This window comes from Pollachius pollachius, assembly GCF_949987615.1.
Source record: "Pollachius pollachius genome assembly, chromosome: 1".
Taxonomy (NCBI): Eukaryota; Metazoa; Chordata; class Actinopteri; order Gadiformes; family Gadidae; genus Pollachius; species Pollachius pollachius.
In genome coordinates, this window is record NC_136934.1 from 46,040,910 (window position 1) to 46,055,978 (window position 15,069).

The 15,069-nt window shown below is 45.5% G+C and overlaps 1 protein-coding gene across 1 annotated transcript in view; it reads left to right on the top strand.

The window, feature by feature from the left end:
- Positions 1-15,069, top strand: part of LOC307088075 (collagen alpha-6(VI) chain-like) — a 36,881-nt gene that overhangs the window by 16,603 nt on the left and 5,209 nt on the right. Inside the window, exons 16-40 of the mRNA XM_079753854.1 lie at positions 676-747; positions 990-1,016; positions 1,207-1,251; positions 1,342-1,395; positions 1,573-1,635; positions 2,328-2,393; positions 2,712-2,765; positions 2,857-2,892; positions 3,158-3,220; positions 3,360-3,422; positions 5,318-5,380; positions 5,570-5,632; positions 5,837-5,887; positions 6,068-6,103; positions 7,052-7,114; positions 7,403-7,465; positions 7,840-7,875; positions 7,991-8,027; positions 8,455-8,466; positions 9,057-9,547; positions 10,209-10,305; positions 10,594-11,277; positions 11,480-11,561; positions 13,708-13,842; positions 14,447-14,494. Coding sequence (XP_079609980.1) covers positions 676-747; positions 990-1,016; positions 1,207-1,251; positions 1,342-1,395; positions 1,573-1,635; positions 2,328-2,393; positions 2,712-2,765; positions 2,857-2,892; positions 3,158-3,220; positions 3,360-3,422; positions 5,318-5,380; positions 5,570-5,632; positions 5,837-5,887; positions 6,068-6,103; positions 7,052-7,114; positions 7,403-7,465; positions 7,840-7,875; positions 7,991-8,027; positions 8,455-8,466; positions 9,057-9,547; positions 10,209-10,305; positions 10,594-11,277; positions 11,480-11,561; positions 13,708-13,840 — 2,454 coding nt within the window. The 3' untranslated portion in view covers positions 13,841-13,842; positions 14,447-14,494. The remainder of the gene's footprint in view (positions 1-675; positions 748-989; positions 1,017-1,206; positions 1,252-1,341; positions 1,396-1,572; positions 1,636-2,327; positions 2,394-2,711; positions 2,766-2,856; positions 2,893-3,157; positions 3,221-3,359; positions 3,423-5,317; positions 5,381-5,569; positions 5,633-5,836; positions 5,888-6,067; positions 6,104-7,051; positions 7,115-7,402; positions 7,466-7,839; positions 7,876-7,990; positions 8,028-8,454; positions 8,467-9,056; positions 9,548-10,208; positions 10,306-10,593; positions 11,278-11,479; positions 11,562-13,707; positions 13,843-14,446; positions 14,495-15,069) is intronic.

Here is a 15,069-nt window from a genome sequence, read left to right on the forward strand (position 1 = left end):
ATTTTTGTCACAGTTGGCGGGTGGCAGGCAGGCAGGCAGGACCCAATAGCAGACAGTTCAGGTAAAGGATAATTTATTAACGCAAAAGGCAAGGAACACCGAGAACACGGGTGACGCGGGTAACACCGGGAACACACAGGACACAACTCACCACAAACTATAATGATCCGACAAGAAACAAAGGAATGACAAGGGCTTAAATACCAAACACAGGGCACGCAACGAGGAACAGCTGAAACACATTAGGGGAGGGAGCAGTAATCACGCAGTAATCACACAGAAACTTGACAGGACATGGGGAGAAACAAGACAGAGATACCAAAGTAAAACGGGAAACACACCAAAACAAGACAAGGAAACAGACAGACCATGACAATTTTAAAGGAAAAAACGGCATAACACGTCTACTATTCAAAAACAACTTTTCCCATTAGCCTCGGCGGGAGGTTTGGAACTGCGTTAAAACAAACTTTCTTCCCCTGCCAAACTGAAGGAGACTTGATTAGAAAAAGAAAGGAAAACATTGCACCTTCCAACTTGGACATTAGAGTAATGTTGATATTTATGTTGCGGTTGTTCTTGGCCGATTTAAGAACATTTTGAAGACTCTCTCTCTCTCTCTCCCTCGTTCTCTTGCTCACTCGCTCTCTCTCTCTTTGGCTCTCTCTCCTGCAGGGCGATCGAGGCCATCCCGGGCCATCAGGGGCCCGAGGAACCCAGGGATGTCCGGGGACCAGAGGACAGAAGGTGAACACACAGCCCAGATGGACAGACAGACGGACCACAGCACCACTTATCCCGCTATTTTCACCACTACAGCTATGCTACATCTATCCCCACAACTACAATTCATAGACAGACACATAGCAGTACTTCTACTCATAATAAAAGCAGTAGACTTGAGTTGTGATCGTTCTGCGGACATTTGAATGACAGCGGTAGTTGGCAAAGTGTGTGTTTAATCTTGTTCTCTGTTGTTTGATTAACAGGGAAATCGGGGTCACCATGGCAACAAGGTGAGTGTCTGAACCTTCAGGAAATCGTTCTTTAGTCCAGGAAGTGAAGTCAGGGATTGGGTGTCAAAGAGGAATGATGGGACAGAACTCTGAGAGGAGGAGGTAAGGAGCTGAGAGGAGGAGGTGAGAGGAGAAGGAGGTGAGAGGAGGAGGAGGTGAACGGAGGTCTGATTCATTTTTACTCCTTCAGGGTGAAGAGGGTGATTTTGGACTGGATGGAGTCGACGGAGAGCAGGTAACCAGCTAGCTTCATCGACACCATCTTACATGTAAAAAACACCACCTGTCATGTTTAATGTGTTTACGTTTGTGTGTGCATCCTCAGGGCGAAGCAGGCTTGAAGGGAGCTTTAGGAGACAGAGGACGTCCAGGCAATGCGGTAAACTGCTCTTGCTTTTTATTAATAACAACAACTTATTAATAACAACAACTTAATCAGTCATTTATCAGGCTTACAATGACGGTCAGACAGATGTCATTCAGGAGCACGTAGAGTTTAGGGCATGTGATGGCATGATGATGTTGTGTGAACTTTGACCCATGTTATCGTCTCCAGGGCAACAAGGGGATCCCAGGAGAGGGAGGAGTCAAAGGACAACAAGGACTTAGAGGAGACCCGGTATTCTCTCTCTCTCTCTCTCTCTCTCTCTCTCTCTCTCTCTCTCAGTCTGTCTCTGTGTCTGTGTCTGTGTCTCTGTATCTCTACATTGTATGTCCTTCATTAAACGATCAGCTATCTGTGCAAAACCTGCCCAAATTCTCATAACCTTATTTGGCATGGCAACAATCCAGTCAAGTCTGAGCTACAGTAGTAGAAAAAAGTTGAAGCAATCGATTCCAAGCTCATATGCACATTTTAATAGTGGAATTTAGTCTCGAGGTTAAACATTGTGGAAGTAGTTAGGTCCTAAAACTTAGGTCCCAAAGAGTACTAGAAAGAAAGAAAGAATAACAATAGTTATTCATAATTTAAGAGATTTAATAAGAGATCAACCCCCATCTCTGACAGTGGTCGTCCATCAATCTCAAAATGTGTTTCGAAAGACGCTTTTGAACTGTAATATTAACCATATATACACACACAAACACACACTGCTGGTGGGTTCTGGTCCAGAACCTCTGAAGTAATGATCTGAGGTTCAGTCCAACAGCCCTTCTAAACCCAGAACTCGTGAGTTCAGATCTGGATGCTCCAGATCTGAACTTTTTGTGTCTGTGTGTCTTTGTGTCTGTATGTGTGTGTGTGTGTGTGTGTGTGTGTGTGTGTGTGTGCGTGTGTGTGTGTGTGTGTGTGTGTGTGTTGTGCCTCAGGGGGCAGCTGGATCAGAAAATGCGGAGGTGGGACCAAAGGGAGAACCAGGAAACGCTGGAATGCCGGTAAGGAACCTCCTGTTGGGAACCATTTTCTCAATTTATGTAAAGGAATGTTCACTCGTCCATGTCCTTTTCTCTCTCTCTCTCTCTCTCTCTCTCTCTCTCTCTCTCTCTCTCTCTCTCTCTCTCTCTCTCTCTCTCTCTCTCTCTCTCTCTGTCTCTCTCAGATCAGCCATTGGACTTAACTTTTTTCTTTCTTCAAACACACACACACACACACACACACACACACACACACACACACACACACACACACACACACACACACACACACACACACACACACACGCACTTACACTACTTCACACACACACTTTCCAGGGCATTCCAGGGAACGACGGCGTGAACGGGGAGGGTGGAATCAAGGGAAACGAGGTGAGAGGAAGATTCTTGTCTCATGTTCTCATGTTATGTTGTTCTCTATAATGTCTCTGGACCCGTCCTAACCACATGTGTCCTTCCACAGGGACCTAAAGGAAGACGAGGACCCATGGGAGAAAATGTAGGAGGATACCCTCATCTAACCTCTCCTCCCCTCCCCTTTCCTCTCCTCCCCTCCCCTCTCCTCCCCTCTTCTCTCCTCTCCTCTCCTCTCCTCTCCTCCCCTCCCCTCTTCTCTCCTCCCCTCTCTCCCCTCCCCTCTCCTCCCCTCTCCTCAGCTTGGATATTAAAGACTTGGTTGCTCATCTCAGTTTGTGGACAACTGCTTTGTCAGCTGCCATACACTGTGTTTTATTTGGTGTGTGTATGTGTGTGTGTGTCTCTAGGGTCTGAATGGAAAGTCGGGCATTGTAGGAGAAGCAGGAAGCCCCGGCCCCTCAGGATCCCGGGTAGGATTTAAACCACAGGGGGCTTTCAGAAAGGAGCCCAGTGGAACCAGTATGAAACTACACACACTACTCTATGTGTGTGTATGTCTGTGTATGTGGGGTCCTGTTCCTGACCCAGTTAGGGTTCTGCTTTCTTTAGGGACTCCAAGGGACCATAGGTGAACCGGGCCCCAGAGGAATCCAGGGCCTTCCTGGACCTCAGGTCAGTACTCCCATCAGAGCCACCGGAACCAGTTTGAACCCGTCTGAACGGAAACAGATACAGTGGGGCAAAAAAGTATTTAGTCAGCCACCAATTGTGCAAGTTCTCCCACTTAAAAAGACGAGAGAGGCCTGTAATTTTCATCATAGGTAAACCTCAGCTATGAGAGACAAAATGAAAAAAAAAATCCAGAAAATCACATTGTCTGATTTTTTTTAAGAATTTATTTGCAAATTATGGTGGAAAATAAGTATTTGGTCACCTACAAACCAGCAAGATTTCTGGCTGTCACAGACCTGTAACTTCTTCTTTAAGAGGCTCCTCTGTCCTCCACTCGTTTCCTGTATTAATGGCACCTGTTTGAACTCCTTATCAGTATAAAAGACACCTGTCCACAACCTCAAACAGTCACACTCAAAACTCCACTATGGCCAAGACCAAAGAGCTGTCAAAGGACACCAGAAACACAATTGTAGACCTGCACCAGGCTGGGAAGTCTGAATCTGTAATAGGTAAGCAGCTTGGTGTGAAGAAATCAACTGTGGGAGCAATTATTAGGAAATGGAATACATACAAGACTACTGATAATCTCCCTCGATCTGGGGCTCCACGCAAGATCTCACCCTGTGGGGTCAAAAGGATCACTAGAACGGTGAACAAAAATCCCAGAACCACACGGGGGGACCTAGTGAATGACCTCCAGAGAGCTGGGACCAAAGTAACAAAGGCTACTATCACTAACACACTACGCCGCCAGGGACTCAAATCCTGCAGTGCCAGATGTGTCCCCCTGCTAAAGCCAGTGCATGTCCGGGCCCGTTTGAAATTTGCTAGAGAGCATTTGGATGATCCAGAAAAGGATTGGGAGAATGTCATATGGTCAGATGAAACCAAAATATAATTTTTTGGTAAAAACTCAACTCGTCGTGTTTGGAGGAGAAATAATGCTGAGTTGCATCCAAAGAACACCATACCTACAGTGAAGCATGGGGGTGGAAACATCATGCTTTGGGGCTGTTTTTCTGCCAAGGGACCAGGACGTCTGATCCGTGTGACGGAAAGAATGAATGGGGCCATGTATCGTGAGATTTTGAGTGAAAACCTCCTTCCATCAGCAAGGGCACTGAAGATGAAACGTGGCTGGGTCTTTCAGCATGACAATGACCCCAAACACACCGCCCGGGCATCGAAGGAGTGGCTTCGTAAGAAGCATTTCAAGGTCCTGGAGTGGCCTAGCCAGTCTCCAGATCTCACCCCCATAGAAAATCTTTGGAGGGAATTGAAAGTCTGTGTTGTCCAGCGAAGGCCCAAAAACATCACTGCTCTAGAGGAGATCTGCATGGAGGAATGGGCCAAAATACCAGCAGCAGTGTGTGAAAACCTTGTAAAGACTTACAGAAAACGTTTGACCTCTGTCATTGCCAACAAAGGGCATGTAACAAAGTATTGAGATGACCTTTTGTTATTGACCAAATACTTATTTTCCACCATAATTTGCAAATAAATTCTTTAAAAATCAGATAATGTGATTTTCTAGATTTTGAAATCTAGAAAATTACAGGCCTCTCTCATCTTTTTAAGTGGGAGAACTTGCACAATGACTGACTAAATACTTTTTTGCCCCACTGTATGTCCAGTTACACCTTACAGAATACTTTTAGTGTGTGTTTGATTCTGATAGGATGTGTTTTGGATTCTGATGGGGTGTGTGTTTGATTCTGATAGGATGTGTGTTGGATTCTGATGGGGTGTGTGTTTGATTCTGATAGGATGTGTGTTGGATTCTGATGGGGTGTGTGTTTGATTCTGATAGGTTGTGTGTTGGATTCTGATGGGGTGTGTGTTTGATTCTGATAGGATGTGTGTTTGATTCTGTGTCTTTTGCTCATTTCCAGGGCAGGCCAGGGGCTGATGGACCAGGCGGTTTAACTGGACCACCTGGAGCCAATGGACAGAAGGTGCGTGACATCACATCCTGTGCTATGTGCTATCCTGGTTCACCATTTCAAAGAATTCTAAGAATTATATTATATTATATTAGGATTTGAGAAGATGCGATTGGCTACTACAGTATGTGGTCAGGTGACATCGTGTTGTGATGATTTGATGTAATGTGGTGACGTCGTGCTGTGTTGTCATGTTGCCAGGGACAACAAGGCAACTCGGGGCCAAAAGGAGTGACAGGCCCACTGGGGTCCAGAGGAATGCCAGTAAGATGCTGGAGCGGCTGTGTGTGTGTGTGTGTGTGTGTGTGTGTGCGTGCGTGTGTGTGTGTGTGTGTGTGTGTGTGTTTATGTGTGTGGGAGGAAGATGTACGTATATATTTTGTGATTGTGTTTGCATTTGCTTGGCCTGATTTGCTGTTAATTCTATGTTTTAAATGTGTGTGTGTGCGCGTGTGTGTGTGTTTCCAGGGGCAAGACGGCAGAGATGGGTATGGAATTACTGGACTGACAGGAACTAAGGTAAGAACCCCCCCAACACACACACACACACACACACACACACACACACACACACACACACACACACACACACACACACACACACACACACACACACACACACACACACACACACACACACGCAGTACGTAAACACATTTAGATATTGATTCCAAAACATTTTGTCCTTTTCTTTGATAGGGAGATCCTGGTTTTCCCGGATATCCTGGTGTTCCGGTAAGACCCTTCTCATTCAGTTGGAAGGGATGAACCCATATCAATAACTTACATATTAATCAACTAGTTGACCGAAACCTAGGAAGTTTAGCTTTATTTTACTTTACTAGGAAGAATCCTATGCACCAGAAGTATCTGAGTTCTCTGAATGCTATGAAAGATGCCTCAATGCTACCTTCTGGATCTCCTTTAGCCTAGGCCACACCGGACCATCCATTACAATAGGAAAGGAGATAATGCCATCCCACAATGCATTGGCGCAGGAACATTTAAAGTGATACTTATTGGGATTCATGTCAATAAATATGAGGGGACAGGAGTGTGAGCAAACACTCTCAGCACCGCGTTGTCTTTTAGTCCTAAATTCTCCTTAAAATCGTTCCCTTGACCTTGTGACAATTTCCACAGAGATCAAGGAAAGGAGTTTAGGGAAAGACACAGGAATGCAACCTTTCTGGCTATTCGAAAGAAGCCCTAGTGTGTGACGGTGTGTTTGAACTTCCTGTTCAGAGGTCTAGTGAGTGACGGTGTGTTTGTACTTCCTGTTCAGAGGTCTAGTGTTTGGTGGTGTGTTTGTACTTCCTGTTCAGAGGTCTAATGCGTGACGGTGTGTTTGTACTTCCTGTCCAGAGGTCTAGTGTTTGGTGGTGTGTTTTGTACTTCCTGTTCAGAGGTCTAGTGCGTGACGGTGTGTTTGTACTTCCTGTTCAGAGGTCTAGTGTGTGACGGTGTGTTTGAACTTCCTGTTCAGAGGTCTAGTGTGTGACGGTGTGTTTGTACTTCCTGTTCAGAGGTCTAGTGTTTGGTGTGTTTGTACTTCCTGTTCAGAGGTCTAGTGCGTGACGGTGTGTTTGTACTTCCTGTTCAGAGGTCTAGTGCGTGACGGTGTGTTTGTACTTCCTGTTCAGAGGTCTAGTGTGTGACGGTGTGTTTGTACTTCCTGTCCAGGGGGACAGCGGACTAGACGGACCCCATGGAGACCCCGGGCCCAAAGGAAACCTCGGCAGGGGGGTATGTGACATCATGTGTTTGTTGGAGATAGAGAGTGTGTGTGTGTGTTAGTAAATGAGAGCGAAACAGAGAGTGTACTGTGTGTGTGTGTGTGTGTGTGTGTGTGTGTACATGTGTTAGTGATTCAATACAAAGTGCGTTTATGTGAGACCAGGGTGTCTCACATATACAATGTGTCTCTGTTTGCGATCTTATCTCTGTCGTTTCCTGTGTTGGATTTTTCGATGGTCTCTGTGACTTACAATTTTTTTGGTGTCGTTGCCTTGACGATGCTTGGCGATGCTGCAGGGAGTCGCGGGATATCCTGGAGAATCGGGCGAGACAGGAGGACCAGGACATCTTGGACACACGGTGAGGGAGGGAGGGAGGGAGGGAAGGATGGAGATGAGGGAGGGAAGGTAGACAGATGGCGGGAAGACAAGGAGGGAGGCAGGGAGAGAGGGAGAGGAGGAAGGGAAGGATGGAGAGATGGCGGGAAGGCAAGGAGGGAGGGAGAGATGAATGAGGAGGGAGGATGGAAGGATGGAATTGAGTTGCACACTTGAGGTACTCCAAGTAGATGGATGAACAAATAAATGGAAAGGGTTATGTTGAACTGGGTTTCAAAAACCTTTTAATGCTGGGACACACTTGGTGCTTCGGCCCACCGTTTGAAATCCATGATGTGTAGAGTACTCCGTTAAGGATGATAATCAACCCCCTCCTCTCCTCTACTCTGTTCTCAGGGCGCCAGAGGTCCTCCAGGGTTCAGGAACATGTCTGTAAGTACAAACTTCAATTCCAAAGTGTTTTACAATCCCGTGCGGGGTCAGCTGGTGTGATTGATGTCTGCTGCCTGTTACCCTGCCTACATCACGGTCTTCTCTGATCTCCTAGGAGTGTCAGCTGATAACGTACATCCGAGACAACTGCGGTAAGCATCACAAGCATGTGTATCACAAGCATCCACATATGAACAAGCATGCTCATATGTGTATTTAAGGAGTAGAAAGCTTCTTACTGTCGCTGGAAACCTAGCTTATGTGTGCTAATACCATGGCCTCACCCTTCACATTGCAAGTGTTGACCTATGTGTGTTCATTTAAAATACAAATTTTCTAAAAGTTCAATGCCAATTAACTGTAAATCATAATCCTTGATTGTTTCTTCAGTGCTTCTTCACAGTCTATTAGACTTTAATCTAAAAGGGAGTTTCAGGTACTGAGAACCATCAAAGCATACCATAAACAGAGAAGAGGATGGCTTCAGGAATCAAAGTTCAGAGGTCGACAAGTTGTATGTCTGGCTTGTTGTGACAATCCATCATTCTTATCCAAACTCTTTCTTTTGTTTCCCTACAGCCTGCTCCCAAGGTAAGAGCCCATGTCGTCTGATTTAATCTCTGAGAAGGTCTTTGTCCAAGGGAGCTGCTCCCTCATAGCTGATCCCTGATAGCTGATCCTGATAGCTGATCCTGATAGCTGCTCCCAGATAGTCGCAGGAGAAGGTTAGGAATCTGACCTCTAGATCGGCCCAAAGCATAGTGAGATCTTAACAGGTGCCTGATCCTGCCTCACTGATACGACTCGATAAAAACCCCTTTTGAGGTAAATGTGTCAGCCTGTCAGTTCCCTGGAGAAGTGACAGCCTCTCTTTTGGTTGAGATGTTCTGTGATGAATTTTATTGGTCCCAGACAGGAGATTAAGGTGTCAAATTGTAGAACATGAAATAGATTAGATAACAAAAAATATGCAGAGAACTCAGAGATACATTTGAATAAGTAATAACATATATATATAATATATATATATATATATGTATATAATAACATACAGTATATATATAAAGACACATACAATTAGCAGTGGAAATTAAAGGTAACCACAGGCTGGGTTTGGGTAAACATGACTATCCATGAGGTTCTTGGTTCTGCTCCTCATCCTCCATCTCTGCTCCCCTCAGGCTTTGCATGCCCGGCCTACCCCACAGAGCTGGTGTTCGGCCTGGACATGTCACAGGACGTCACGCCGGACGCCTTCGAGAGGATGCGCTCGTCCCTGCTGGCGCTGCTGGAGGACGTCTCCATCTCCGAGAGCAACTGCCCCACGGGGGCGCGCGTGGCCGTGGTGGGCTACAGCGGCCACACCAAACAACTCATCCGCTTCCACGACTACCACCGCAAGAACCAGCTGATTGAGGCGGTGCAGAACATCGCCCTGGAGCGCACGGCCAACCGACGGCATCTGGGCGCCGCCATGCGCTACGTGGGCAACAACATGTTCAAGCGCGTGCGGCAGGGCGTGAGGGTGAGGAAGGTGGCGGTGTTCTTCAGCAACGGGCCGGCGCAGGACAGTGAGGACATCGTTACCGCCATGATGGAGTACCGCGCCCTCAACATCATGCCGGCAGTAGTGGCACTAAGACAGAACACCAAAATCCAGCAGGCCTTCCAGGTAAAACCCCCTCTCCTAGGATAGGCAGAAGGAGTGGTGAAGTGGTGAGGAGTGTGCTGGACTCCCAGCCATAGTACTGGGATCATCTTGCTCCTTGACCTTTATGAGAAGTCGAAGTCAACCTGAAAGCATTCTGGACCATGTTTTCGTGCTCATCCTTACCTGCTCTTTTTTGTTAAACCGTCTGCCAATTTATTCATTAGCGTCATCGAACACCTGCTTGGTGGTTCTCCTCAAAGACTCAAAGTCCAGAAGAGCTTTTAAAATTTTAAGTCCAAATATGAACCATGAAAATCTAAGAAGTGATTTACACAAAACTAAAATCTCTATTCAGCTTGCTCTTTGGCTTCCCAGTGACCTCCCAGTGACCTCAGCTCCCAGTGACCTCTTACTTTTGGCAGCTCCAGGTCTCTTGTCTTTACTTGGCAAGTGATGCGTTGAGATGTGAATTCATAGGAAGATGAGGTGGGCAAGTGGCTTATCATGCAAGCCTGCAGTGCATGTCAGACCCCAATTGGGGTCCTGACTCACAGGTTGGGAAACACTGCACTAGACCATCCTGCTCCTGCCTTTGAATGTAAACTCTCTGTGGAAAATTTTTGAATTTACAAATAAAAATTGATTTTAGAACTGGAGTCATGACCCCTGTGTTTCATTGCAGGCTGACGACACGGGCAACGCTATCTACCTGTTGCTTGGCCGCTCACCGAACCTTGTCAACGATCTGCGGATGATCAAGAGCTGCGTCATCTGCTACGGTAAGCAGCAGAGGTCAGAACTAGGGCAAGACAAAAATGCAAAGGTTTATCTTTAAATTCAGGATCATTCAACGAGCAGTAAAATGAAATGTCAAGAGCTCTGATGCAAAAGGATTCAGAAGTGGAGTGATGAGGTCTAGTGCTGTATGGTCCTCAACCCTTTAGGACACACGATATTTGCACTTTTGTTCAATCAACTGATAATTTTGCTGAAATGATTACAGATCAAAAGGGAATACGAAAATAAATCATAATCAAGTAAAACAACAAATCACGCCCCCTCCTCAGACCCCTGCAGAGCTCTGTCCGACTGCGTCAGTATTCAGGAGATCCCCGTGCCCCAGGTCCTGGATGTGGACCTGGCCCTAGTGGTGGACGGCTCCAGGCAGGTCCAGGCTGACCATTACTCGGGTCTCCAGGAGCTGCTTGGCTCAGTGGTGGAGCAGGTGGCCGTCAGCCGTCAGCCCCGCCGGGCCGACAGCCAGGCCCGGGTGGCCCTGGTCCAGCAGAGCGGATCACTCCACTCCAAGGCTCCTGTTCCGGGTCAGCAGGCCGCCAAGTTAGAGTTTGGTCTGCAGACCTTCCAGGGTAAGAGCCAGATGAAGAGCCACGTGCTGGAGAAGATGGTGCAGCAGGGGGGCCCCTCGGCCCTGGGCCACACCCTGGAGTTCACCCTGAAGGAGGTGCTGCTGAACGCCAGCAGCCCCAGGAAGAACAAGGTGATGATGGTGGTGGTGGGGGCCGAGACCCCCAGCTGGGACCAGGCCAAGCTTCACCAGGTGGCTAAGGAGGCCAAGTGCAAGGGGGTAGCCGTGTTCGTGGTGGCCCTGGGGGAGCACTACAACCGGGCCCAGGTATCAGAGCTGGCCAGCACCCCTCTGGAGCAGCACCTCATCTGCCTGGGCCAGCTGAGGGCCGAGGAGCAGGGCTACGCCCAGCGCTTCATCAGAAGCTACCTCTCCGTACTCAAGGGTAAATCATCTAGATTAGATATACTAATTTATAGTAGACTATATCACATTGTATTATGTTGGAGGACGACATTAATTGTGATTGATATAAGTTATATTGTATTGGACTGAATGTTTTAAGCATATTGGGAGGACGAGAGTTCAGTAAAGCCTAAAGTGTACTGCAGTTCAAAAGTTAACGGCTGTAAGTGTGTTTTCTGCAGCGGGTCTGAACACTTACCCACCTGTCGCTCTGAAGAAGACATGTCACCTGATCAACAACCAACAGGAGAGGGTCAAAGACGGGTACGCCTGCTACTGTAGCTCGCAACAAATAAAAAATCTGTAGCCAGCTTTGTGACAATAGCAGCCGAACGATCAAATGTCAAATGTTATAAATCAAGTCAGACGCTGGCTTCTTTCGAGGCTGCTCATTTCTCTATTATACAGGATGCAGGTTTAATGGAGACAGGAACAGGATTTTAATCTGGACTTAATCAGGGACATTAATTACAGAGTCACAGCCAAACCCTGCGATGGGTTCTGGTTTTCATCCACTCAGGATATTCAGTATGAACAGGAAAGAAGTCGAAGCATCATATGTTTGTTATTTTCACCATATGACTTTTGTCTGAACGTTGTACATTCCCTTGACTGAAGTACCTCGACTGTGGTCGATGACACAAATCCAGATGTAGTTTCCAAGTAATTTGTCCCAGATAGACCATAGTGCCAAGACCCAATGGAGGCCATTTGAGTTCTAAACCTTAGCACCCATTATATCTGTAGAAGAGGTAGCTTCTATAACATCATTGACAATATTGTAATTATCTTGGTTTTAATGAGTACGATGAGCACTCAAGATCTAAGTTCTAGTGTAAAAAAGGAAACCATGTGTATTTTGTATCAAGAATAAAAACAACCATTTCCAAGAAAAATATTATCAAGACGAATGATTCATAAGTCGTTATTCTTGGTGCATTTAAAGTTCCTCTGACATTATCAAACATGTGCTGCGGTGGTCTAAGTCCCTGTACAGCTTCCATCAATTAGAACAAAGTTCTGCTTCTTCAGTCTCAGATTAACCTCACTCGGAGGACTTTGTGTAGAGTTTGGCTTCATTTAACCAACCGGACAAACAAGAAAGCATCCCCTCATCCTTCATCTCTGAGATGGCACTTTCATTTCGTCTTTATGATTATTTCTGTTATTTATGTCTTTTGTCATGCTCTTTGGTTAATACTTGCGCCTTTGTTGTATTGTTTTCTTTCTTGCACATTGGGATTTGCAGATGGTTCCTGGTCCAGGCTTGCCACCTTTTTTGTCAGTGCCTGATCTGCCTCTTTCACTCATGTGCTTGAGGTGGTTGGCTGATATCTTGTTGTTCTTCTAGACTCATGGTTGTTAGAATCTGCTACATGATGTCTTGATATTTTGAAAAATATTTTTGCACGTTTCCGGACTTTGTCTGCTACTTGTTTTTTATTTTGTTGGCCGATTGTACACTGCTCATAGCTTCTTCCAATTCCATCCTTTTAACCCGTTTTTGAGTGCTTGGATGGCCATTGGAAAGGGAAGTTGGTGTCACCCCTTGAGAAGTTGTGCCTTCTTGGCTGTCTCTTCTTGGCTGTCGTCATCTGTCTCAGAGTAAACAGGTTTACTCGCTTTCCTCTAGCTTTATTTGTACGATTGGTTGTACTCCCTTTTCTTTCCATTAGGGCAGGGGTGAAATTCATATTGTCGGCCTTGGCCCCTGAGGGAAGTTTGTTATGTTGGAGCATGGTTGGGACGGTTATTTGGTTTGTAATACTGCCTTGTAGTTCTCTTCCAGTGTCATCCCCCTGTGCTTGATGTAGTCCTGAATTTTACTTTCTACCACCATTTGTACAGGATTTTCCAAGCTTGGGTACAGGACAGTCGCAACTGGAGTAGTAGGAATGGAGGATGTGTCTCGCTAGATGGGTAGTGGTGATGTTGTCACATATCTTCATATGTTCCATCTGTATTTCCTTCGCAAGTATCCACCTATCCTTGGCTTTTACTAGCCAATAGTAGAGTCATTGCCAATGTTTGGCTTAACAAACTTGAACAACAAACTTGTGTTTGTCGTCCCATGAACGTCTTGTGGCTATGGTGTACAGGATTTCTAGGTCCATTTCTTGTGACAGGTCTTGATGGATCCACCATTTATTTAATTAATATATGACTGGTGTGGTCAGGACTGGTGCTTCTTCTTCAGGGGTTGGAGATACTTCCCATTAGATGGGCATTTCCGCAGGTCTTTCATATCACTGATCCTAACTCATTTTTTTGTAGACTTGTTAGTTGTAGTTACACTAAATAGTAATGTAATTGTGTGTGTGTGTGTGTGTGTGTGTGTGTGTGTGTGTGTGTGTGTGTGTGTGTGTGTGTGTGTGTTTGGGTGGGTGGGTGGGTGTGGGTGTGTGTGTAGCCAGTGGCAAGTGAATTTCAATGATCAGGAGCAGTTTGAGATGCTGACCGGAACAAGGACTGAAACACCGCTGGGCCCGCTGGACCTTGTGGGGTCCAATAACCCTAACCCTGGCTCCACGACCCGAGCCTAACAGTAAGCTAGCTAGCTATGTCATTTCTAAAATCACCCTGTCAGCCAGTTTGATTTATTAAGGTTCTTTTGTTACTTGTTTAGGATTGATTTGTTTACCTCGGATTGTATTGACACACTTAGCTCCAAAAGGATCGCAACTGTTTTTTGGTTCATATTATAATCATTCTATAATTCAAATATAACATACTTGTCTTGATCATTGTTTTAATCAATATTAATGACAATCAGCATGCACTGTATTGCATTTCTATTAATCAAAAACTCCATCTTTGATCAAGACCCTCCAGAAGATATGGAGCTGCAACAATTTCAACTAGTTATTTATCAAAAAATATATTTATAATAATAATGAACTGTAGTTTTCGTTTCCTCACCCTAACCTTGATAAATATCTATTTAGACTGAGATTCGCTTCGGCTTCCTTTTGCTGAACTCTGGGAACCTGGATTCTAAATCATTAGCCGTTAGTTTTACCGCTGCACTATGACCCAGGTTTTTCTAATTCATAAACACGATTTTATAGTGTTTAGATAATAGTGATGAAGGGTCAATGATGATTTTTTGCTGTTTGTATGCTTCTGTTTTCTCTGTTGTGTTTTGAAAGTTGATTCCTCCATGCTGGGACCGAGTCAAAGCAAGATTCACAAAAAGGGTAAGACTCTTGTTCATCTACCAAGCACAACCCAAACCTGATCTTAGAAGCAGTAATATATTTAGTTCTTTGTGTGTTCCTGATTGATGCCCTGTTCATTTATTTTCTTTAACTCTTGGTATTCTACGTTGCAAACCTCCCCTCTCTGCTCCTCTCACTCCCTACTCTTGGAATCCCCCCTCTCTCGCTCTGCCTCTCCTATCTAAATTCGTCTGTGTCCTGTGTCTGTCCGCTCAATTCCTCTCCCTCCCTTTTTACTCACACTCAATCTGTCTCATTATCTCTACCCTTATTCTCTTCCTCTATCTCCTTATTCCATCTGTCTGTCTGTCTTTGTCTGTGTGTCTCTTGCTCTGCACTCCAAAAAGTCTGGATATATATGAAAGAAATGTGTACATCGGTTGAACATATTAAAATCATTTTCACTTCTAAGGCCGTGTTCACATCTAGCATTTTTTTAAATCTGCCAGCGCTTGTTTTACATTATATTCCTATGGAGCAGAGCGTTTCTGGAAAAGGTCAGACGTTTTTTTAAACGCGTCTCCCAGCGTTTTTTTATGCCATACGGAGCGTTG